Source organism: Glycine soja, chromosome 19 (genome assembly GCF_004193775.1).
Source record: "Glycine soja cultivar W05 chromosome 19, ASM419377v2, whole genome shotgun sequence".
NCBI lineage: Eukaryota > Viridiplantae > Streptophyta > Magnoliopsida > Fabales > Fabaceae > Glycine > Glycine soja.
The window spans coordinates 26,108,727-26,133,477 of record NC_041020.1 but is presented as its reverse complement, the minus strand read 5'-3'; the positions used below and the strand labels follow the sequence as shown (position 1 = coordinate 26,133,477).

The 24,751-nt window shown below is 34.9% G+C and overlaps 1 protein-coding gene across 1 annotated transcript; it reads right to left on the bottom strand.

The window, feature by feature from the left end:
- Nucleotides 1-481: 481 nt before the first annotated feature.
- LOC114398990 (LEAF RUST 10 DISEASE-RESISTANCE LOCUS RECEPTOR-LIKE PROTEIN KINASE-like 1.2) lies at nucleotides 482-14,524 on the bottom strand. The gene is made up of 3 exons (XM_028361087.1): nucleotides 13,454-14,524; nucleotides 1,069-1,107; nucleotides 482-726 (listed from the first exon to the last, which is right to left on the bottom strand). The coding sequence occupies exons 1-3, from the start codon at nucleotides 14,202-14,204 to the stop codon at nucleotides 575-577; spliced, it is 942 nt and encodes a 313-aa protein (XP_028216888.1). The 5' UTR covers nucleotides 14,205-14,524; the 3' UTR covers nucleotides 482-574.
- Between the last annotated feature and the right edge of the window lie 10,227 nt (nucleotides 14,525-24,751).

The following is a 24,751-nucleotide window of genomic DNA, read 5'->3' as shown; positions in this document are numbered from 1 at the left end:
TCTGAATTATTTTTTACCTTGTTTTAGTCATTTTTTAAATGTTTAATCTCGTCTTCATCTACTTCCTCTTTTACGTCACTAACAACATCACACAGTCTCATTCAAACTACTATTAGGAACTAGGACCATCGAAACCTCCAAGCCACGCTATCTAACAGCCTTCAAGCACTACCAGTGTTCCAGGAACAACCACTACATAAATCATGTATTTATTAGGTTTAATTTTTTATTTGTTAATATGTGACCACAGGTTATTCAGTTATTCTACTCCAGGATGGTTGTATCGCGAAGGTTGTAAATATGTTCTTACAAAAAGCATGATATGATGATATCATTAGTATAAAAGAAAACAAAAAAAATGAAGGGAAGACATAATACAATGTGGGGAAGGATTCCCTAAGAAATGAAAACAAGAAAAGAAGAAAAAACTAGAGAAAACAGAGAGAAAAATCAATTTTTGGAAAGTTACTACACAATTTGCTGAATACAAACTATATAATTACATAACATTTGCTTTATTTAATCCCCAAGTTTTTTGAAACAAATGAATATTCAATTCAATAGAAGATTAGAATCACATAATTTCAAAAGCCATTTTCACTAGAAAGATCAGGGTAGAGCAAAATCCTCCCCAAGTTTGGAATTGACCACTTGAGGAACTGTGTTTTCTTTTGCAATGTAGGAGCAACCCAATCATCAAGATGCATAGGATTACAACACTTAAACCTATGGGAGGAGGCCAAAAGGAAATATTAATAGAAGATTATATGAAAACATTTCACATATGCAAATATAGATTTGAAGATGCTATACTTTTAAAGCATATGCTCTTTCCTATTAAAGTGCATGACTCGGGAAAATATCCATATTGCATTGATAGAATCAAATGAATATTTAAAGGCGTTTTCAATTGTCATACTTTTAAGAGAAAGAATCCCTAAATCAGGGGTTTAGAAGGAAAAAATCATTAAATGCTTGGTTTTTCAAGCTAATGAAATATATTGTACAAGACGATAAATTTCAAGGCACACGCTAAATATAAACATCGTGTACAAGGTATATTATTACCTATAACTATTTTTGCTGCCTTACTCAGCCACTTTGTCCCTGCAGCAGGAGTTTGAAGAAATATTAGAATCAGATTGAGCAATAAAGAAATATAAGTATGATGACAAAATTATACAAGAAAAAAAAATGCGGTGTACTATTTCTGAGTGTCGAATAGTTAATAAACAAGTCATAGCTTTATTTGAGATGATAAGAAAGACACCCAAGGAGCAAGCTTGCTAAAATAGCAGATTAGTAACTTAAATTAGGCACATTCATTCAAAGATAAGTCTAATTCTTCACAACCTCACTTAACATGTGCTCTCAGATAGTGATTGTTATATACGCAAGAACTGGAATTGTAGCATTCTACAAAAAGCAGCCACTCTCCAATAAATTTAAAAGGAAAGATTGGTATCATTTATCTCCAAAAGTTGACTTCTATCTTATGGTGACAACTGTTATTTGGTCTAATATTAGTTGGTTAGTTAGGGGGGTTAGCTGACAGGCTTAAGTAATTATTTTTTTGTTATTCTAAGGCATGCTATCACATGTACATAAGTTTTGTTTTCCTATTAATAAAAGAATACATAGCTCCATTTTGTTCCCAATTATTTTCTTTTCACAACAAATTCATCTTCTTCATTCATAACAAGTGGTATCAGAGCTGAATTGAGATCCTAAGGGAAAGAAGGAACAAAACCATGGCTCTCGCAAGAATGGAGATCGAAAAATTCATTGGTGGAATAGATGATTTCAGCCTATGGCGGGTGAAGATGAATGCATTGCTCGTTCATCAAGGCTTGGATGCAGCACTTTCAGAGGAAGCAATCGCAAAGATAGAAGAGAAGAGACGCACAAATTTGACGAAGAAGGCTGATCCCTCTTCAATGGCAGACCAGTTATGAGAAGCTTAGAGAGAATACTAAACCTCTTAGTACCTCTCAGGCCACTTTGAGAAGATCTATAGATAGGATCGTAACCACAACCTTCAAGGGTTTAGATGGAGCCAGTACTAGCAACTCTCCTGAGGTTTTTCAGTCTTTAATGATAAAGCCTAAAGTTAAAGAAGACAATAAGATGCCGATATTTGTAGTCAAAGCAAATGGACGGGTGATACATACAGATAAAGTGGATGGACACTTTATTTGGGATATTGCTCCTGAAATGTGTGATTCGGACTGTTCCTGCAATAAACATGGACACAGACGACGAGACAGATGATGAGGATGAAGGGTTCAGGAAGCCAGAACTCAGGCCTTTTAAACCTCCACCACCACCACAAAGAAGAAGTGACCCAAAAAATGGACCATGGACGAGAATAAAAAAGAAATATCCAGAACATCCTTTCTAGAAAAAGAAAAGAATGGTTGTAATTCTTGGATTAAATCATCTCTCTTTGAATATCCCTGAGGCACATATACCTTGTATGATGTTTTCTTCCACATCCTATGAACAAGAGTTTCCATCTCTTGATAGAAAGACAGACCCAGTAACAAAGGTTTCAACTAAGCCCTACATAATTTCCTACAGAGGTAAGACCAGAAGGGAAGCTTAAATCTCCTAGCCAAGCTAAAGAAGTCTTAAACTGGCAGACTAACAATCCTAGAGCCCAAAATCATCTTTTGAAAAGGATAGATGAGAATATTGACAAGATCTATACCCAAGTAAGCACAGGTGATGAAAAGTTCCAATATCTGTCAGAAAGGACGGAAAAGCAATATCATCAACTTTCCAAAGAGATTACTCGTCTTGAAGACGAATGGAAAAATACTACTTTTGGTGCAATTTTAGATGCCAAAGAAAGAGAAATAAGGAGGCTTAAAGCCCAAGTCCAAGATTTGGATCGATACATAGAATCAAAGATGAGAGAAAAACAAAAATCTGTAATAGATCCTGACCCCTTTTTGGCCCCTCCTTCTCCTACTTTCTATTCTACATTCCAGAACCCTCCATATTACTTTTTCCCCAAAGCTAGTTCATCATGGTCTTTACCTACAGCTTCTGCTTGTAAGAAAAAACCAGAACCAAAAAAGGAACCCAAAAAATTAAATATCTCTTCCCAAGAGTCAGCTGAATCTCCCACAAAATCAGGAACTCAAAGAAAAGATCCCCATGACTTTCAAGACTCTTAAGATCCTTATTCCCAATTATCAATTAGAGAAAAATCAGGAGTTCAACCAGAAAATTCAGAAGAATTTGAGGAAACTTTGACCGAATCAGAAGATTCTATAGCAAAATCCAATGAATTTAAAGAGCAAACTGAGGAATATTCGACAAAAGCAAAAAGTCTTATTCTGATGAAGATGAAGAAGCTGGGTATATGAACATCTCAAACATTTTGATGACTCGTTCCACAAAAGAACCATTCTATGGCTCTCCCATAGAAAAAGACCCATTGGTCTCAAGAAGTTCATCTTTCAAACCAAATGCAAGACCTTGGTTTACTCTTGATGAAACTCCCCCAAGAGAATGGAGGAAAAAACTCGTTGAGATGGGAGCATGGCTCGATACAAAATTCATGAAGGATGCAGATCCCTACAAAGTAATTGAATAATTTTATTGTCGAATGACGGGAATTCTAAAGGAATGGTATCACAATCTAGTGGCTGTTCGCCAAAACCAATTCCATGAATTGGGATCTACTGCAGCTGTTCTAGGAACTCTCCATCAGGAATTTATTGGAGAAGGAAAAATCATTGAGAGGAAGATCAGCCAATAATCTTTTGAGATGAGGTGTTATTCGTTAAAGATACTTGGATAGAAACTTCCAAAGAATGAATAAGAGATTTTCTCTTCTCAATGGTCTAATGGTCCTAGTCTAAAGAATACTTATGTGGCTTCATTACCATAAGAAATACAACCAGAGTTAAACAAGATGGTAGCAGCTGCTCAGATGGATTTTTCTACAATGTCCATGGGACAAATTCATCAATTCACTCTAGAGGTCGTTGACAAACTATGTTAGACAACACCAGTATTTCTCTGATATTATGAACAGAAAAGCCAAGTATAGCAAAGCATGCAAAAAGCCTTTCTTGGAGATTAAATGTAAACAGAAAGCTTGTCAATGCTCACTAAAGAAAAAGAAAGCCTTACCAAGTGATGCTACGAGGAAGAAGATGCCATTAAATTTTTTCAGAAAAAGCTAGAGGAAAGAAAGGCTAGGGGACAAAGATGTTTTATCTGCAATCAGTCAAGACACTCTGCAAATGCAAAGAATTGTCCCAAGAAATTAGAAAAGGTCGTCAAGCTAATTTCTCATCTTCACATTGGTGAATATGATGATATAGAATCTCTATATTTAGAAACTGAGTTTGCCTTAAATCAAACAAATTTTTCTGATGAAGTGTCTTCAACTTCTCCTATCCCCATCTTCCCTAACCAAGAAGAGCGGTTTATAAGGCCTGCAATTCCTCAACCCTGCGTTGAGATTCAAGTGCTAGCAAACAAGTTCGAAAAACTTATCAAAGTCATCAATTTCATAGACACTGGAGCCCAAAAGACTATGATGGATCCGAATATTCTTCCCAAAGAATACTGGAAAAAAGAAGTGGCTTACTTTGTAGCAGCTGATGGGAAAATCTTCAGGACCGATCTAGTTACTCATGCTCCAATAGGCATCAAGTTTTTCCCTGATTGTATCATTTGGACCAAGGTCATTGGAAGTAAACTGCCCGATAGAGATCTCCTCATAGGAATGTATGTCTATACTACTGCCAGTAAACTTCAATTACATTCTACAGGGATCAAATTCAAAAGAAATTTCAAGCCTTTTTAGAAATGATGAGGCTTTTTTTGTTTAGCAAAAGCACCACCAGAAGTTGGAGAATTTAAACAAGAAAATTCTTTTTTTATGTGCAGATAGTCATGAAGATTTCAAACATCTATATCCTTTATGGAAAAATAAAGAATACTTTGTTGATCTGCCATTCAAATTAAATGAAGATATCAACCCAACAAAGGCAACGCATCCTAGAATGTCACCTTCAAATTTACAAGCAGCCAAACAAGAATGCCAAGATTTGCTAAGGCAAGGTCTGATTGAGCCAACCTAATACATTTGGGCTTGTCAAGCTTTCTATGTGGATAAAAGAGCTGAAAAACTGAGAGGAGAGAAAAGGTTGGTTATTGATTATAAGTCTCTTAATCATTTTCTCAAAGATGATAAGTTTCCAATCCCGAAGGCTTCTTCACTCCCAACCTTGATCAGAGAATCAAACTTATTTTAAAAGTTTGATTTAAAATTAGGTTTTTGGCAACTTGGCTTAAGACTAGAAGATCGGTATAAAACAGTCTTTTGTATTCCGAATGCTTAGTACCAATGGACAGTTCTTCCTTTTGGTTTAAAGGTATCACCCTCTCTCTTCCAGAAAGCCATGACTAAGATTTCTTAGCCTATCTTGGAAAGCATCCTTGTTTACATAGATGATATCCTTTTCTGTTCAAAAGACATTGTCTCTCATAAAAACTTATTGAATCAATTCTTTGAGATAGCCAATCAGCATGCCATCATGCTCTCAAAAAAAAAGATCCAACTAGCTCAATCTCAAATTGATTTCTTAGGGGTGCATTTTTCTCGAGGAATCTATCAACCTCGGCCTCACATAGCTCAAGAGCTGTTAAATTTTCCTGATGAATTTCTCACAGTCAAACAAATTCAACAATTCTTGGGAATTGTAAATTATATCAGGGATTTTATCCGAGAGCAACCCAATATACGAGCTCATTGTCAAAACTCCTGAAGAAAAATTCTTTTCCATGGTCAGAGGAGAAAAACAATAGTAGTTAAGGAGCTCAAGAAGATTACTCAAAATCCTCCAGCCTTGATAATTCCTGGAACAGGTCAAAGGATATTGCAGGTTGATGTGAGTGACCATTATTGGGGAGCTATTATGATAGAACAAGAGGGAAAGAGGAATTACTATTGTTGTCATGCTAGCGGGCAATTTAAAGACGTTGAGAAGCACTATCATACTACATTCAAAGAGGCATTGGCAGTAAAAAATGGAATCAAGAAAATTGATTTTCATCTAAGAGGACATCAGTTTCAGGTAAACATGGATAATTCTTCTGTTCCAAAAATTTTGGAATTCAAAAACAAGATGCCTCAAGATCCTCAAATTTTAAGGGTTAAAGATTGGTTCTCCAGATATGATTTTCTGTTAAACACAAAAAAGGAAAGAATAATTTGATTCATGATTTTTTATCCAATCCGAGCAAGACTATCAAGGTGATAACTTCTACTCACTCCTTCCCTTTGATATTCATGGTAAAACCCTTAGCTGAAACAACCAAAACCATTAGGGATTTCCCTCCAGGGTTGGTTATCCATAATCCAACAGAAATTCTTCAATATGCCAAGTCACTTCCATTTCGTTCACGAAACCATGAGATTCAAATATACTCTTGCACAAATATTTGACCCTGAGATACCCTTTGGAGCCATATTTGAACTTTTTTGTGAGATTGGATGAGATTTGTGTGAACCAACCATATGGGCTATTTGGTGTAATACAGTTCAATATTCTATTCCCATCGCCTTAAAGCCCCTGATGGCATACCATATCTTGACAAATCCATATAAAGATGAATATTTTTTATGGACAATGTTAGAATGGCTTTCTCCTCTAGCTTGGTGGCATATGAAAGTAAAACAGATTCTAGACACTAAAAGGCAAAGAGGAATCACAGAAGATCACATGAAATATCTGGTTTCTATTGTGATTATTCGTCGTCCTTATGTTATGGAACAAGGATAACTTTGGTCTAGAAATGAAGCTCAGATTTAGGAAATGTTTGAAGTTTATCCTTTAGATGTAAGTTATAGGATCCAATTGGCAAGACACCTCTGTGAGATTAATAATTATTCATGCAAACCTCTGAACCTAGACCTACCAAGTTCATCCCAAAGGCCAATGGATTGTTATCCTACTGACAGAATAATACTTCAAAATGATGATGACAGTCAAATTCGCACAGATATTTATGTTTCAAATCCTGCGTTCCAAAAGGTGGAAGATCTAGTGGATGACAATCTCGCTTTAGAACAATACTTGGAGGACTACAATGCCCAATTAATGGAAGAGTTATTACACAAAATGCAATATCCTTATTATCCTTATTATCATCTAGTGTATGGAAGTCTTATCCAATATCCTTATTATCCTTATTATCATCTAGTGTATGGAAGTCTTATCATCTTTGTGTAATAACTCTTCCATCAATTGGGCATTGTAGTCCTCCAAGTCTTGTTCTAAAGCGAGATTGTCATCCACTAGATCTTCCACCTTTTGGAACGCAGGATCTGAAACATAAATATCTGGGCGAATTTAACTGTCATCATCATTTTGAAGTATTATTCTGTCAGAAGGATAACAATCAATTGGCCATTGGGATGAACTTGGTAGGTCTAGGTTCAGAGGTTTGCATGAATAATTATTAATCTCACAGAGGTGTCTTGCCAACTGGATCCTATAACTTACATCTAAAGGATAAACTTCAAACGTTTCCTAAATCTGAGCTTCATTTCTAGACCAAAGTTATCCTTGTTCCATAACATAAGGATGGCGAATAATCACAATAAAAACCAAATATTTCATGTGATCTTCTGTGATTTCTCTTTTTCTATCAGTGTCTAGAATCTGTTTTAGCTTCATATGCCACCAAGCTAGAGGAGAAAACCATTCTAACATTGTCCATAAAAAATATTCATCTTTATATGGATTTGTCAAGATATGGTATATCATCAGGAGCTTTAAGGCGATGGGAATAGAATACTGAACTATATTACACCAAATAGCCCATATGGTTAGTTCACACAAATCCCATCCAATCTCACAAAAAAGTTCAAATATGGCTCCAAAGGGTATCTCAGGGTCAAATATTTGTGCAGGAGTATATTTGAATCTCATGGTTTCGTGAAGGAAATGGAAGTGACTTAGCATATTGAAGAATTTCTACTGGAGTATGGATAACCAACCCTGGAGGGAAATCCCTAATGGTTTTGGTTGTTTCAGCTAAGGGTTTTACCATGAATATCAAAGAGAAGGAGTGAGTAGAAGTTATCACCTTGATAGTCTTGCTCGGATTGGATAAAAAATCAGGAATCAAATTATTCTTTCCTTTTTTGTGTTTAATAGAAAATCATATCTGGAGAACCAATCTTTAATCCTTAAAATTTGAGGATCTGGAGGCATCTTGTTTTTGAATTCAAAAATTTTTGGAAAAGAAGAATTATTCATGTGTACTTGAAACTGATGTCCTCTTAGATGAAAATCAATTTTCTTGATTTCATTTTTTACTACCAATGCCTCTTTGAATGTAGTATGATAGTGCTTCTCAGCGTCTTTAAATTGTCCGCTAGCATGACAACAATAGTAATTCCACTTTCCTTCTTGTTCTATCATAATAGCTCATCAATAATGGTCACTCGCATCAACCTGCAATATCCTTTGACCTGTTTCACTTAACTGCTATTGTTTGCTCCTCTGACCATGGAAAAGAATTTTTCTTCAGGAGTTTTGACAATGAGCTCGTATATTGGGTTGCTCTGGGATAAAATCCCTGATATAATTTACAATTCCCAAGAATTTTTGAATTTGTTTGACTGTGAGAAATTCATCAGGAAAATTTAACAGCTCTTGAGCTATGTGAGGCTGAGGTTGATAGGTTCCTCGAGAAAAATGCATCCCTAAGAAATCAATTTGAGATTGAGCTAGTTGGATTTTTTTTTTCTGAGAGCATGATGCCATACTGATTGGCTATCTCAAAGAATTGATTCAATAAGTTTTTATGAGAGACAATGTCTTTTGAACAGAAAAGGATATCATCTATGTAAACAATGATGTTTTCCAAAATAGGCTAAAAAATCTAGTCATGGCTTTCTGGAAGAGAAAGGGTGATACCTTTAAACCAAAAGGAAGGACTGTCCATTGGTACTGAGCATTCGGAACACAAAAGACTGTTTTATACTGATCTTCTGTTTTATACTGATCTTCTAGTTTTAAGCCAAGTTGCCAAAAACCTAATTTTAAATCAAACTTTGAAAATAAGTTTGATTCTCTGATCAAGGTTGGGAGTGAAGAAGCCTTCGGGATTGGAAACTTATCATCTTTGAGAAAATGATTAAGACATTTATAATCGATAACCAACCTTTTCTCTCCTCTCAGTTTTTAAGCTCTTTTATCCACATAGAAAGCTTGACAAGCCCAAATGTATTGGGTTGGTTCAATTAGACCTAGCCTTAGCAAATCTTGGCATTCTTGTTTAGTTGCTTGTAAATCTGAAGGTGACATTCCAGGATGCGTTGCCTTTGTTGGGCTGATATCTTCATTTAATCAAAATGACAGATCAACAAAGTATTCTTTATTTTTCCATAAAGGATATAGATGTTTGAAATCTTCATGACCATCTGCACATAAAGAAGAAATTTCTTGTTTAAATTCTCCAACTTCTGGTGGGACTTTTGCTAAAGAAAAAAAGCCTAATCATTTCTTAAAAAGGCTTGAAATTTCTTTTAAATTTGATCCCTGTAGAATGTAATTGAAGTTTACTGGCAGTAGTATAGACATCCATTCCTATGAGGAGATCTCTGTCGGGCAGTTTACTTCCAATGACCTTGGTCCAAATGATACAATCAGGGAAAAACTTGATGCCTATTGGAGCATGAGTAACTAGATCGGTCCTGAAGATTTTCCCATCAGCTGCTACAAAGTAATCCACTTCTTTTTTCCAGTATTCTTGGGGAAGAATATACGGATCCATCATAGTCTGTTGGGCTCCAGTGTCTATGAAAGTGATGACTTTGATAGGTTTTTCGAACTTGTTTGCTAGCACTTGAATCTCAACGCAGGGTTGAGGAATTGCAGGCCTTATAGACGGCTCTTCTTGGATAGAGAAGATGGGGATAGGAGAAGTTGAAGACACTTCATCAGAAGAATCTATTTGATTTATGGCCAACTCAGTTTCTTCATTTAGATCGCTCTGTTCTGAATACAGAGATTCTATATCATCATATTCACCAATCTGAAGATGAGAAATTAGCTTGACGACCTTTTCTAATTTCTTGGGACAATTCTTTGCATTTGCAAAGTGTCTTGACTGATTGCAGATAAAACATCTTTGTCCCCTAGCCTTTCTTTCCTCTGGTTTTTTCTGAAAAACTTTAATGGCATCTTCTTCCTCTTAGTGTTAGTTGGTAGGGCTTTCTTTTTCTTTAGTGAGCAGTGACAAGCTTTCTCTTTACATTTAATCTCCAAGAAAGACTTTTTGCATGCTTTGCTATACTTGGCTTTTCTGTTCTTAATATCAGAGAAATACCGGTGTTGTCTACATAGTTTGTCAACGACCTCTAGAGTGAATTGATGGATTTGTCCCATGGACATTGTAGAAAAATCCATCTGAGTAGCTGCTACCATTTTGTTTAACTCTGGTTGTGTTTCTTCTGGTAATGAAGCCGCATAAGTATTCTTTAGACTAGGATCATTAGACCATTGAGAAGATAAAATCTCTGATTCATTGTTTGGAAGTGTCTATCCAAGTCTTTTATCTTTAACGAACAACACCTCATCTCAAAAAATTATTGGCTGATCTTCCTCTTAATGATTTTTCCTTCTCCAATAAATTCCTGATGGAGAGTTCCTAGAACAATTACAGTAAATCCCAATTCATGGAACTGGTTTTGGGGAAAAAGTAATCTGGAGTGTTCTTGTATGGAGAATAGAAAGTAGGAGAAGGAGGGCCAAAAAGGGGTAAGAATCTAATACATATTTTTGTTTTTCTCCCATCTTTTGATTTTATGTATCGATCCAAATCTTGGACTTGGACTTTAAGCTTTTAATTTATTTTGTCCTATTTTCTTTTGAAGTAAGGAATTATGAAAAAAAAAACATTATTTATATAGGCATAAACACCGTCTACACGTACAAAATTTTCATCGGTAAAGATGTTTCACATAAAAAAACCAATATTATGTTACACCTTTGTTGCATATTAATTATTCATCAAATTTGAAGCAAAAAAACTTAATTTTAATAATTAAGAAACTATGAGAATATTTAAATGTGAACAAAAAATAAATCCGAATCACAGATAAATTAAAAATAAAACCTAAAATATATTATAATCTTAACTCATTAAAATCCAAAAGTACTGGTACACTTTACTTGTAGTATTATTTTATACCAGTTTTTTTCTCAAAGATACAAAATTGGAGTGTTTATAGGTTTTGATAACATGTGAATTCAACCTAAACACATTGGATCGAATTTTCGGAATGTTCAAGTCAAATTCAATCTAAGCTCTTCAAATGAAATGATTTTTGAAAAGTTTGGCTAAAAAAATTATTTGAAGACAAACTCGACCTAACTTGTGTACATCCTATTTCACACAACTCATTCTTTTATATATGTGGTGGGCCTCTAGATACCTTTCTTTGCAAAGCAGACAAAAAAGATCCAAAAGAAAAGCTTGGGCTTAACCACCGTTCCTAAATGGCCACACACCGACCATCACAAAAGGAGAAGTCCTACTCTTCTTTATTTTCCACTTACTAGAAAAGCTGAAAACTTAAAAAGCTCAATTCTGAAACTTGAACCACATAAATTGTCCTACCATACAACTATCCAATGCATGTTTCGTTTGAATTATTTTTCAGAAAAGGTATGTCTTAAAGTTATAGTTATAGGAAATTGTTGATATTACTGGATGGTTGTTAGAACGAAAATGTTATGAAATCAGCGTGACTCAGCATAACAGCTAATTTTCGGAGTGAATGATAACCTGGCCAGTCGAACTAACTAGCTGAATATGTTATGAACCTTTTTGAGAATTTTAAGATGTATTATAATTTTTGAATAGTTTTCTAAAATATAAAATATACAAGCTGACATGTTCGTATGAGTGTATGCTTTACTCTTATCTGGCGAGAGAATCTAAGTCATAATGAATTGCCATTGAAAGTAACTGAACTATCAAACCCATTCGAATTCAGCAATGAGTAACTCAATCGGCATTTTAAAAAAAAAGAAGATAGAGTATGCCAGGCATCAAAATAGATCCACCGATCCCAATTAGGCTGGCACCGGAAAATCTATCAATCCCTTGCCTCACACCCTTGTATTATTTATAGGAAAAAACTAGGAAAATTGAAAAGAACAAATAGTGGGAGGACCAAACCAAACCCACATCTAACAAAACCTATAACCAGGGAGACCAAATATTTTTCTAGAAAAGGCATCCGCAATACAATTAATATGGCAAGCAATTAACCCAATCGGCATTGAAAACAACTGAACCTTCAACCCCATTCTAATTCAACAACCCAATAAACTTAAGTAATGGTGATTTTTTTATCAATAAGTAATGGTGTATTTGGATCAACATTTACAAAATGATTATAAATTAAATTGATTTGTAAAATTAATATTTTAGAGATGTAATTTACTTTTGAATGTCTTTGTTTTTAAAGTATTTTAGTATAAATTTTTTAACCAAAAAGAAAAAAGAAATCTTTTATGGTTTCTGGTCAAACTAAATTTTTAAGACAAAATTAATTTTATTAAACATCTATACTTTTACAAAATCAAGTTTGACTGAAATAAAAATCAATTCTTAATTATTATTTTTTAGTTTTGATAGGTATCCTTTTTTAGAAGCAATAATGTTTAACATATGGTCAGGTACTAGTGCAAACATCTCTTTCAATGGGGTCGAATACTAAATATGAATAATTTTCTAAATAAGAATTCAAAGCAAATTTATCATATTATGGAAGTCTAATAACCCTTTCCGCTAAACCCAATCAACTTGATTGATACCTGTTTGAGTTCCCGTTGGGGTCCTCAAAACCAGGTTTCCAAAAGGATCTCAAGATGTCTTTTGTAAAATTGGTTGGATTCGTGTGGGAATGTGCAATACCGCATAATGAAGGTCACTCCAAATATAACCTTAGTAATTCTCGTTATTTTCACCACTAAACATAACACACGTCCAAAAGTGCAAGAAGTAAAATGGTAAAAAAAATTATCTTTATCTTTTAGGTTCATTAAGGAAAAAAATTATGATTAATTTTAAGTTCGATCAAACAAGTAAATAAAATCTGTCAAAAAATTATTTGTGAATCAAACTCAAATACTACTTAAACAATCTAATTTTAACTTTAACATATTAATCATATATATTCAATCATTTAATTAAATAAAAGTGATAAAGTGAGAGAAGCTAACCTGTATTGCTTATAGTCAAACTAAAATTTTAAGACAAAATTAATATGTCCTAACAATATTTAGATATTTACTATATTTTAGCAAAATGATGGTTGGCCATTATTTTCAGCACAAAATAAAATTGTAAGAAAAATAGAGGTAAATTGAGTTGAGAAAGTGAGAGCCAGAGAGAGACTAACCTGGATTACATTTCACAACATGAGGCCTATCAGGACAGTAACACCGAAAAGCATAGACGAGAGGGTCGAGGTCGAAGCCGCACCTCCCTTCACTGTTCTCGCTCTCCCTGCAGCTAGTCGCATTCCAAATCAACATAAACCCTCTCCACAGCGCCTCTCGAACCCCTCCTTTCAAATCTTCCACCGTCGCATTCACCGCACCGCCGTTACAACTCTCCCGCGCCGTAACCAAATCCAGATCATCCTTATCCAAACCGACAACCAACGTGGTTTCGTTCCCCGCCGCAGAACACCCGATCATTCGCTCCCGCACCCTTTCGGGAAGCACCGCTGGGTCGCAGCCGTATAGGACGAACAGATCCCTCTGGTTTGGAGCCAGTCGGAATATGTACCTTCCGACCGTGAGGTTTTGAGTGGGGCCAATACAAGAAGAAGCGTTTGGTTGTGAAAAGATGGGGTTGGAGAGTCGGAGGGAGTTGTTGTGGTAGAAAATTTGGTGGATTGTGTATGGGGTGTACATGAGAGTCAGAATTGGGAAGCCGTTGTGACCGCACGTTAGCTCGAAGCCTGGCTGCCCGCAAAAGGGTTTTTGCTTGCCTTGGATGTAAAACGGGTAGCTTATGTTCTGCCCATTCCCACATGTCTTGGGCACGCAGGCTTCGAATCTTTCGTCTAAGGAGAAAGTGATTGTGGGCTCTAAGAGAGAAAAGAAGAAGAAGAGGAGGAGGAGGAGGAGTTGTCTTGGGTTCATTTAGGATTTTTGGTGTGGGTAGAAGATGATGGAATGGAAGGAGTGGAGAGAACAACAAAGAGAAGAAGAAAAATATTAAATTAAATATATGAGAATTAGATTGACATGATGAAATTAAAGTCTAAGCCGGCGAAATTTTTTTACTTGATTTTCAGTTGTCTACATCTGCCCCATATCTTAGACTTTTGAATCAATCTTCCCCAAAGGGGTATTTTATCAAAAGGCAAAAGAGGCTTCTACCCAAGTTGAAGAACTTGACCAACTTTAGTGCTCTGGCCTCTGGTCCTATCCTCAAGTTGCACTGGACAAACATCTTCAGCCATATATATAGTTGAATTTTTGGCGTGTAGATAGAGAAAGATTTAGGGGTGTAACGTGTTTGTACTTTGTAGGGTAAGATATTCGTGTGTTCTGGTAAATGGTAAATCATGATGAGCAAAAATGTCCATTTTAAATACCTACCAAACTGTTGGTCTGATTTATTATTATTATTATTTCTGAATTGTTGGTCTGATTAATCACACGTGAAATTGTTTTCTTATATTTTTTTCTTTATTTGGTTCTGCCTTGACCCGTTGAATACAGAATAATAGTAAAAACTACTTGGAGCGTACGGGCGTTTTGATGCATGCCTTTGGTATTTTGAAAGAGGTCTAGGCACACACGTCACTATCAACTCCAATCAGACGCTAAAAACTATGGCTTTCGTTATCTTTGTTGATTTTTTATTCTAATTTAAAAATTATTTTAACATTATAAGTTATAACTCCGAATATGAGTTATAAAATAAAGTAAAAACTTTTTGTTGTTTTTATTTTTTAAAATTTTACATTTCATTTAAAACAAAGTTATTTTGAAAATTTTAAATTTATTTTAATTGATTGATTCATTTAATAATAGTAAAAATATTATGTAATTATCAACATAAATTTATTTTAATGATAACAAAAATACATAAAGATATTAAAATATAAAAATTTGAAAATTTTAATTTTAAAATGTCAAAAATTATTTTGATTAATAAAATTAATTTAAAAATGACTAACAAAAGTTTTATTATATACGTTGTCAATTAAATAATTTTAAGTATTAATTAAAAAGATAAAATATTTAAAATTTTCTATTAAATTATGGTTGTTCCTCCACATAATAGTAAACTTGTGCTTTGGTGACCGGTTGGTCATATAGAGATGACAATGAATATGGTATTATAGTACATATTTTCATATTTGTGCTTTGAAAAATCATTATACCTGGACCTATATCCACATGAGTAATAATTTTAAGGCTTCAATATAATTTTAGTCTTTCTAGTTTTCTCAATTCGTAATTTTGGTCCCCCTATTTCAAAATACAAATATACGGTCTCCCTATTTTAAAAAATTCGTAATTTTGGTTCCCGTATTTTAGAAAATCTAAAATTTTGATTTAATGTTTAATATTGCCTACATTTTATTTCTTATTTTGTAATTAATTAAATCATTTCTTGATGATACCTTAAATGAATATGTTATGTTTAGGGCTTAATTGAACCAAAAGAAAAGAAAAAAAATCTAGACAAAATTGAGAATTTGACCAAAATTACAAATTTTCTAAAATAGGAGGACTAAATGTCTATTTTGAAATGGAAGGACAAATCACGTAAGTTTAAAATAAAAAGACCAAATGTCTTAATTTTAAAATGGCGAGGCCAAAATCACAGATTGAACAAAATAGGGGAATCATAATTACATTTAAGCCTAATTTTAATACTAATATCCTTCCCCGTTGAGTACCTAAATGCTTACATTTGTACCTGTTACTCACACTTTAATTAATTATGAAACATTAATAAATGAAATATTGATAAAAAAAATATAATAGTAATTAAGGTAAAGTATATTTTTTGTCCCTAAACTCTTTTCCTTAGCTTTACAGGGACTACTCATATGATCCATTTGAAGTTCTATAGTATCCTGTAGGTTCTGAATAAGGCAAATAGATTAAGTAAGTACAAAGTCCCAAAAATAAGCAACAATTATCAATTAAGTCCAATTATTTGCCTTAGACCAAAAATAAATTAAGGTGAGAAAATAAGTGTCAAAGAAAGGTCAAATAAGCTAAGAAGAATAGGAAAATACTAAACTAAATGCTCTATCAAGTAGCACTTCGAGGTCATGTGTGAGAGAGGGAAAGGTTGTTGCCGCCAGTTAGAGTTCAATCCTTTCTACCAGCACGATTGATTCCAAATCTAACAAAGTACTTGTCGGAACCTTATGCGGACTTCTGGCAATCCATGGAGGAGATGGTGGTGGTGCGTTCTGTAACAACCTTGGATGTCATTACATGAATCACTAAGACTTCAACGTGAAAATATTTATTTTTAGTCCTTTTAAAACTCTTGAATTAGTTTAATTAATTAAAATACATATAATTTTTTCATGAATATTGGCATGTCATATAAACACCACACATAAAAGGTTCTCAAGTCATGAGATATAAGATACTTGTGCCTTAAGGCACTACATCATTAAAAATCATAAACAAAATCTCCAAACACAACACAAAGGGTCCCATTAAGGGAATAAATACAACATGGGTCCCATGAAAGTATCTAAACCCTAAACTAGTCCCCACTAAAACAAAACATAAAAAGACCAAGGGTCAGATCTTGTCCCTAAATCCACCACTGAGTCCACATCAACCATGAGTGACATGTTCCTACTACATCAAGATCTACTCCTATATCAAAGATACGATCATCAAAGTTCAACAAAAAATCCTTCACTTTTCTAACAATCACATTCTATTACAACTCATCAAATAACACTTCATTCTCAAGTCACAATTATGATTAATGCACATGCCTAATTATTATGTTATGTCATGCTGACTCTTTACTCTAGGAAATAATGTTTTAAAACTAGTATCAACATGGTCAATAAAACCAGTCTAATCACACTTGGTCAATCAATATGTTCGAGTCAATCATCAAATCAAACTTGCAGTTAAACCGATGTGATTGGGTGTAACTCGACGGGGTTCTAGGTTTGACCATTCTGATTCAAACGTTAAAAAGCTAGAGAGAAACTCAGAGAAGAGAAAGAAAGAAACAAGCAAACAAACATCATAAAAAATCAATAGAGAAGAGAAAAACCCTAGTCCCTAAAAGACTAAAACTCTTGCCATCGAACTAGTCACCTTTGTCCATCGTTGAGCCACCACTATCCACCGTCGTAGCTCCTGTCCACCATCATTGTTGAACCACATAAACAAAATATGAAACTCAAACTAACGAACTGCCAATTCATAGTACTTTTACAAAATGATACTCCGATTTAGTATGAATTTGTTGTCAAGAAGTGTTGGATTCACGTACAAGTCTGATTGAAAATAAGAAAGGAAGAATATGGGAAAGAAAGAGAAAAATGAAAAACAAGATTGGTAATGAAGAAGGAAGAAGAACGAAGGTGAAAGGTTTTTGTTATGTTAAAAAAAAGTAATAATGGATTCAATAAAATGTTCAAAAGGATAGGTGTTAGTTCCAATAAAATCTATCACTATTCTTGGTAAAAGTTACGGGGAATTGCTAGGTGCACCCAACACTTAAGGGTAAAAGTAAAAAATACCCCTGCTTATTTTTTTAAAAGTTTTACACCCACCCACGAGGCTTTTCTTCTTTCGCGCTTCTTCTTCTTGTTCTGCGACCTTCTTCCTTCTTCCTTCTTGGTTTTCTTCTTCCACCCAGCTCTGTTCTGCAGCGTCGTTTTCTCCTCCGCTTCTTGGCCCGTTGCTTTGTTCTTCTTCTTCTTCTTCAGCGTGTCAAAATTGTCGAGGTATGCACTCTTCTCCCTCGATGTCGTTTGCGTTTCCATTGTGGTGTTTTTGTGTAGTGCTTAGGGTAGTTGATCTGCGTATGCATTTGGCTGATCCGCGTTTGCATTGTACTTGATCCGTAGTAGTCATAGGGTAGGTTTCAATTGATCCGCATTTGGTAGGATTCAGGCGCACTTCACACAGATCAACTTGATCCGCAAGCTTAATGCGGATCAACTTGATCTGCACGAAGCTTGCGAATCAACTTGATCCGCATGAAGCTTTTTTAAATTTAAAAAGTTTAAATTAGGTTATAATTAATGAAAAATGGTTTTTAATAAGGGTTTAGGGTTACTTTTGAAGCTTTTAGCCTGAAGTATGATATTGTATAATGGTTGTTTAAGTTATTGTTTTGAAATTTGGTTTTGAGGTTTTTTGGTTTATATTAATGTATGAAAGTATAATGTTTGTTTAAGATATTTTGTTTGGTGTGAATTTGTATTTTGAAGGTTTTAGTGGTTTATTACTTTATTTATATCCTGTATGGTAGTGAATATGCAATTGAAAATAGGAACACAAACTAATGGTTGCAGCTTTACTTTGAACACAAACTATTAAGTTTTGCTCAAAGTTTCTCCTACTTATGTGTTTGAAACCCTTAAGTTTAGTGACTCATTAGAATCCCAAAAGGATGCTAAAAAAATTAGAACCCTATAATCCTTTTTAAGGACTTTCTAGAGCATTCCTACTTCCCTTGTTTGAACTTAAAAACATTGGATTCAATGCAAGAGAGCCCAGTGAGTTCTCAGAAGTGTACATGTACACATACCCCAACATATGAAGAGGTTGTTTCTAGCATTTAAACCTATGTCCTACAAGGCATAAGGAAGCAACCTTACAATTGCATTGCACCAAGGCTTCACTCTCTTGTTTGAACTCGAAATCCTCCAATTTTCCAAAACTTGTCACCCTATTAAAATCTTCACTCTTGTAATTTTTCTTTTCTTTTCAGTATCAGTAAAAAGCATTAACCAGTTAGAAAGTGCTTCACATCTTTCTTAGTGACATGATACCTTCTACCTCTTTGTTCTCAAAAACTTTAGGACCCAGGCATATCATTAAATTTCCACGGGCAAGTTTGGCTTGAATCGATTTAAAAAACAAAAATCATGATTTCAAAAGCTCTATGTGTGTCTGGAATTGGATTACTTTAATTTTCCTTCAAAACAGCCTATCAAAATCCTAACTGAGAAATTAAAAAAAAAAACAATTTCCCCCCCAAAAAAATCCAAAGCAGGCATGCACTATCACTAAAATTTTGCTTTGAATACCAAAAAGCTTAATCTAAACACTCAAATACTTTATGATCCTCTTCAACTTCACCTTGTTACTGAATAGCTAATGAACAATGCACGTGCATTTCAAAGCAATACTCATTCCAAAATCCAGATCCAACATTTCCCTAAAATCCAAATCATCCTTTAAACCTAAGCACTGCCCAACCGCATATCAAACCAAAAAGGTTGCAATCAACGAATGCACCACAAAGAACAGATCAAAGAATGATGCTTGTCATATGCCTTAAAGAAATAAACTTATTAGGTCCAAAACTTAATGAAATTGTTGTATAATAGATCATTAACCACGAAATTGTCGAAACTTGCTGAAACTATATCCAAATAATGTTCAGAAACACACATTCAACTATATCCAAATAAGTATTGGGCAAATAAAACATTTTGGTGAGTCACTCCTCCAAACCCACCGATTCCATTATCAAGTCTTCTTCAAATTGGTCAATCATTTGAAAGTCCAAACCCAAACACAAAGCACCAAATCTCCCAAACAATATTTCCAAAACCATACACATACACACACACATAAAATTTCTAATTTCTCCTTGAGAAGGGAAAATGCAAAATACCCTTTGAAATTATGTGGTTTAGTGATGGAATTTATGGTAGACATTTGCAGATCATGGTTAAGACTAGAGGATTAGGCCGTGCATTAGGTAGGGTTGTTGGCAGAGGTCTGAGGAGAGGGGATGGTGATGATTCTGACGGTGCTCCCCAGCACTGAAGGCCGACCGCATCGGCACGCAGGCGACGAGTACTTGTCATTGTTGCCGATGATGTGCCTGCGGTACCTATGGACTCGCCAGTGGTACCAGAAGCTGAGCCTGCTGTAGCTGGCGATGAGGCTGACGCATAGGATACCGGTGCAGAGGATGCTGCAGATGAGGCTGAGGGATTTCCTGGTAGACCTAGGGACCCATCAGTGCTTACAGATAGATATTTATAATATTCAATTTACGTTATCTATTAAGTATTATTTTTTATTGAGTTTTTGGTTACTTCAAAATATTATTTGAACAAATTGTCTGTTCCTTTATACTTCAATTCAGGAACGTCCTGAGTTGAAGTTATCCTCCCATGGGAGGAAGGTGCATAAATTAGGCAGGCCTATTCCTGCAATTGAGGAGATGGTTGCTGGGATAGGATTAAGTTCTTTGATCGCGTGTTCAGTAGACACCGGCGATCGTCGTTTATCGAGAGGTGGCACTGGGAGACGAGTACTTTCCATCTTCTAGTGGGGGAGGTATCCATCACGCTGGACGACGTCGCGTCTCTTCTTCATCTGCCGATCATTGGCGACTTCCATGACTTCCACCAGAGGTATCCATCATGCTGGACGACGATCATTGGCGACTTCCATCTTCTAGTGGGGGAGGTATCCATCACGCTGGACGACGAGGCGATGCTGAAGTTGGTTGAGTTACTGATGGTCTCACCAGAGGTAGCCATGGTCGAGACAGGACACTGTTGTGGACTATACGTACGCCTGCAATGGCTACGAGACGTATAGCACAGATGTCAGACCTAGCACTGGACAGTTGCAGCTCGTGCTTATCTTCTGCATCTTCTGGGTTGCACTCTTTTTGCTAATAAGAGTGAAACCCATGTTCATGTTGTTCACTTAGACGCCCTGCGTGACCTCACTCAGACTAGGAGGTATGCATGGGGAGCTGTTGGCCTCGTCTATATGTACGATCACCTTAATGATGCCAGTATCAGCACCAATCGACAGGTTGGTGGTTACATCACGTTGTTACAGGTAATTAACATATTTTTCATAATTTAATTAGAAAAATGTTTTAATGAGGGTATTTTATTTCAGACGTTCATTTGAAATTTATATGATTTTCATGTAACCTTTGTAGTGTTGGATATATGAGCACTTTCCGTCTGTTGCGGAGTGCAATGCTGATCCAGACTACGACGAGGTGTCATCATGTGCATGTCGGTGGATTGCCACAAAGAAGACTGTCAAGAAGATATCTATAGCGACGTACAGGCAGCGCCTGGATCGTCTCAGGATTCCAGATGTCTGCTGGATGCCATATGCGGAGCACTGACTGGTCCAGGAGTTTCATCCGATTACATGTTTCTCAGGACAACTCCGGTGAGGGCCTGTTGTTGTCAGATAAAGACTGGAGAGGGTTATGTGACAGTTCGGATACGTCCAGTGCATTCCTGCACACCCTGTCGATTCATGGGTGTCATTTGATGACATAGACGATAGGTGGGTGCACTACTCTGACCATCTAGCGCCAGCAGGTGACATATGTATTGTGCCAGGTCAGTGTGCGCCCGACTGCATCGACTGGTTCTTCGTGATATCGCATCCATTCATGACTGCGCCACAGACATCAGATCCTCCTCGAGATGCATCTGCAACATAGCCCAGACATATCCCTTAGGAGCCAGCATTAGCATCGACACTTGCGGATTCTGATGCGGACGAGCCCAGACATGCAGTGGTAAGTGTTACTATTTGGTTACATGTATGTCATTTACTTGAATTATTTTAATACTAATTTGCATAATTCATTTGTTTTCAATTTAATAAGAGGCTTGCCATGCCATCGCGAAGACGTTGGAGCATCATCCCAGCCTAAATGAAGTCATGCCAGGCACATTGACACATGAGGTCATCCAAAAATGCCTCAGGATTGCCAGGGGTGTCACAGAAGACCGCAATATGCATGCCGGGTCTCGACGTAGGCGGCGCACGGATCAACCATAGTTTATTGACACCTTTCATATTATCAGTTTTGGACGATGTATTTGACTAAACATTTTGTATATTTTAAGTTATTTTAATTAATAATATTAGTTTATAATATTAGTGTTAACGTTTACATGTTATTTTTCAATTATGTTTAAATTACTTGATCCAAAATTTATTCCCAATTCATTTAAAATTCATCGAAATATTATGAATGGAAGTAAGTAAATTAGAAATGTTATATTATTATTACCTTAGTAAATTAGAAATTTCATTTAAAATTTAAAACATATCTACATTATTTATTACTAATTAATTAATTTAATGATAATTCGTTTTTTTAAATTTTAAAAAAATTCAGTCTCCTACGAATCAAGTTGATCCGCGAGTCTTCTACGGATCAACTTGATCCGCGAGTCTTTTTCGGATCAACTTGATCCGTAGAAGACTCGCATATCAACTTGATCCGCAAAAGGAAAAAATGTAGGGGCACTTATGGGATTTTTAAAAGATGTTGGGTTTACCAGCAATAACGCTGGGTGCACCTAGCAACAACCAAAGTTACGTGGTGGGTAACTTGGGATTTTAATATTTTAATTTTAAAAATCATAACAATGAATGAATTATTGTCAATATATTTAATGACTTGTAGTTGAACAATATTATATGAACTAATGTTTTATTTAAATAAAAATAGATAAATAATTCAAATAAATAATATTAAATTTATTTAAGAAGTATTTAGTGTTAATAATTTATAATAATTAATTTTTAATAATATTAAAGATTAGTAGAATTAAAATAATTTTTAAATTTATAATCTTTGCAATATTTATTTTGTGTTAAGGTATAATTTTTGTCACATCAAAAGGTATCATACTAATTTGTTATTAAATAGCTAACCAAACATACCAATTATGTATAATCCATATGTATCAATACTATGTTTTAATTTTAGCTAGATTTATGTTTTAATTTATCATTTTTTAGTGCATGGTATGAAATTTGTATGTCATGAATATTTTAAAATTTTTAATAGACACATGGTCATGTGGTTCAATGAGTAATTCACCAATTGGATCATTAACCCAATAATCTAGTACCTTGGTCAGATCAATGATCAGTTCGATTTTTAAAACTATGCCCAAAAGATTTCACCTTAAGCGATTAACCCAAGTACATCCTATAACGTAGTCACACCTTAACAATTCGAGGAGACTCAAATTAACTTTGTGGAGGAAGTATGATTTTATTGGAAATGGATAAGCATGGGTAGTGGGTTACCTTCGGTAAGATTTGCAATGACCTTAACCTATTTAGGGATTCACCTACTCTTCCATTTTATAGGGCCTTTCACCGTTGTTACAAATTTTATAAAAGAGATCATCTTCACAGGAACTTGAGTTACATAGTTCCTCCAAATAAAAGCAAACAATTTAATAGTTATGTACAACAAATTTAATTGAAATCTCATAGGTTTAACGAAAATAATGAAAGTAACGAAAATAACAGAAATAACGGAATTAGTGCATCAAAAATACGTAAAATTACAAAAACAAGTAAAATGAATTTAATTAATTCAAGAGAAACGTACGATTGGATTTCATCGTTCATACCCTCAGTATCCAAATAATATCAATACATATGAATCATTTTCTAACATGACTGATGCACACATTAAATCACCCCAAATTGATCCCTCACATTCGAGAATCTTAAGAATATTTACCGAATATTGATTCCTCGCATATGAAATAAATATCTCAGTATTACAATCATAATCTCGTGCCATCTGCAATCAAAATATTATGCTTTATTCCTAGCAACGTAACGTAAAGAGTAAATTCATTTAGTTCAAATTCTAAGAGTGCTTTTCAGTCAAACTTAAAATCCGATTTCATGAAATTAGAGACCAAATAGAATCAAGCATTACGAACAAAATGAAATCACCAGTAATGAGTGAAAAAGATTCATTTTTATATATAAAATATCAAAAGAAATACAGAAGGATATGAAGATTACATCCAATCATTTGGAGAAACTAGCCGACCATTGTGTAGAGCACAAGATCAACAAAAGAAATTATGAAGGATGAGATTCATAGTCACTTCTCTGCAGCTCTAGCTCCACTTTTCTTTCTTTTTTCTCCTTGTTTGTGTTGCTTCTTCTGGTTTCTGCACTCCACTGCTTCTGGTTTCTCCTTTTGCATGACTTTTAAACAAAATCGTCCAAGAAAGTTGGTTACTTCAAGCTGAAGTAATCTCATTAGCCTAAGCGAGTTGAATTCTAGCCTGGGTGAGTGGCACTCTGAATTTCTTCAAATTGACCTTTTGTTCTCTTCATATTAGCTTGGTTTCTGGTTCCAACAAATAACCATCAAAACATAAGAAATGCATGGATGAATCTTCAATATATAAAACAACTAGAATTAAGGGAAGTTTATAAGAAAACTATTAAAATCAAAAGATAAGTGCTAACTTTCTAATCCAAAAAATAACTAAAATATGACACTTATCAACTCCCTTGAACCTAGAATCTTGCTTGTCCTCAAGCAAAGTATAGAGAGAAAACTATAAATAACAATAGTATAAGTATAGTAAAAGCGCTTCAATATTTCTACACCAAAAACTATGAACATGATTTGTAAAGAATCAACCTCCTAAGTGATCATAACAACATTTTTC

What these genes read in the sequence shown, in the direction of transcription:
- LOC114398990 (XM_028361087.1), bottom strand. Translation starts at nt 14,204, where the DNA reads ATGAACCCAAGACAACTCCTCCTCCTCCTCCTCTTCTTCTTCTTTTCT. An exon ending in TGTTGTGAAATGTAATCCAG is followed by an intron (nt 1,108 to 13,453) that starts GTTAGTCTCTCT and finishes CTCCTGCTGCAG; the next exon opens with GGACAAAGTGGCTGAGTAAG. An exon ending in GGCAGCAAAAATAGTTATAG is followed by an intron (nt 727 to 1,068) that starts GTAATAATATAC and finishes CTCCTCCCATAG; the next exon opens with GTTTAAGTGTTGTAATCCTA.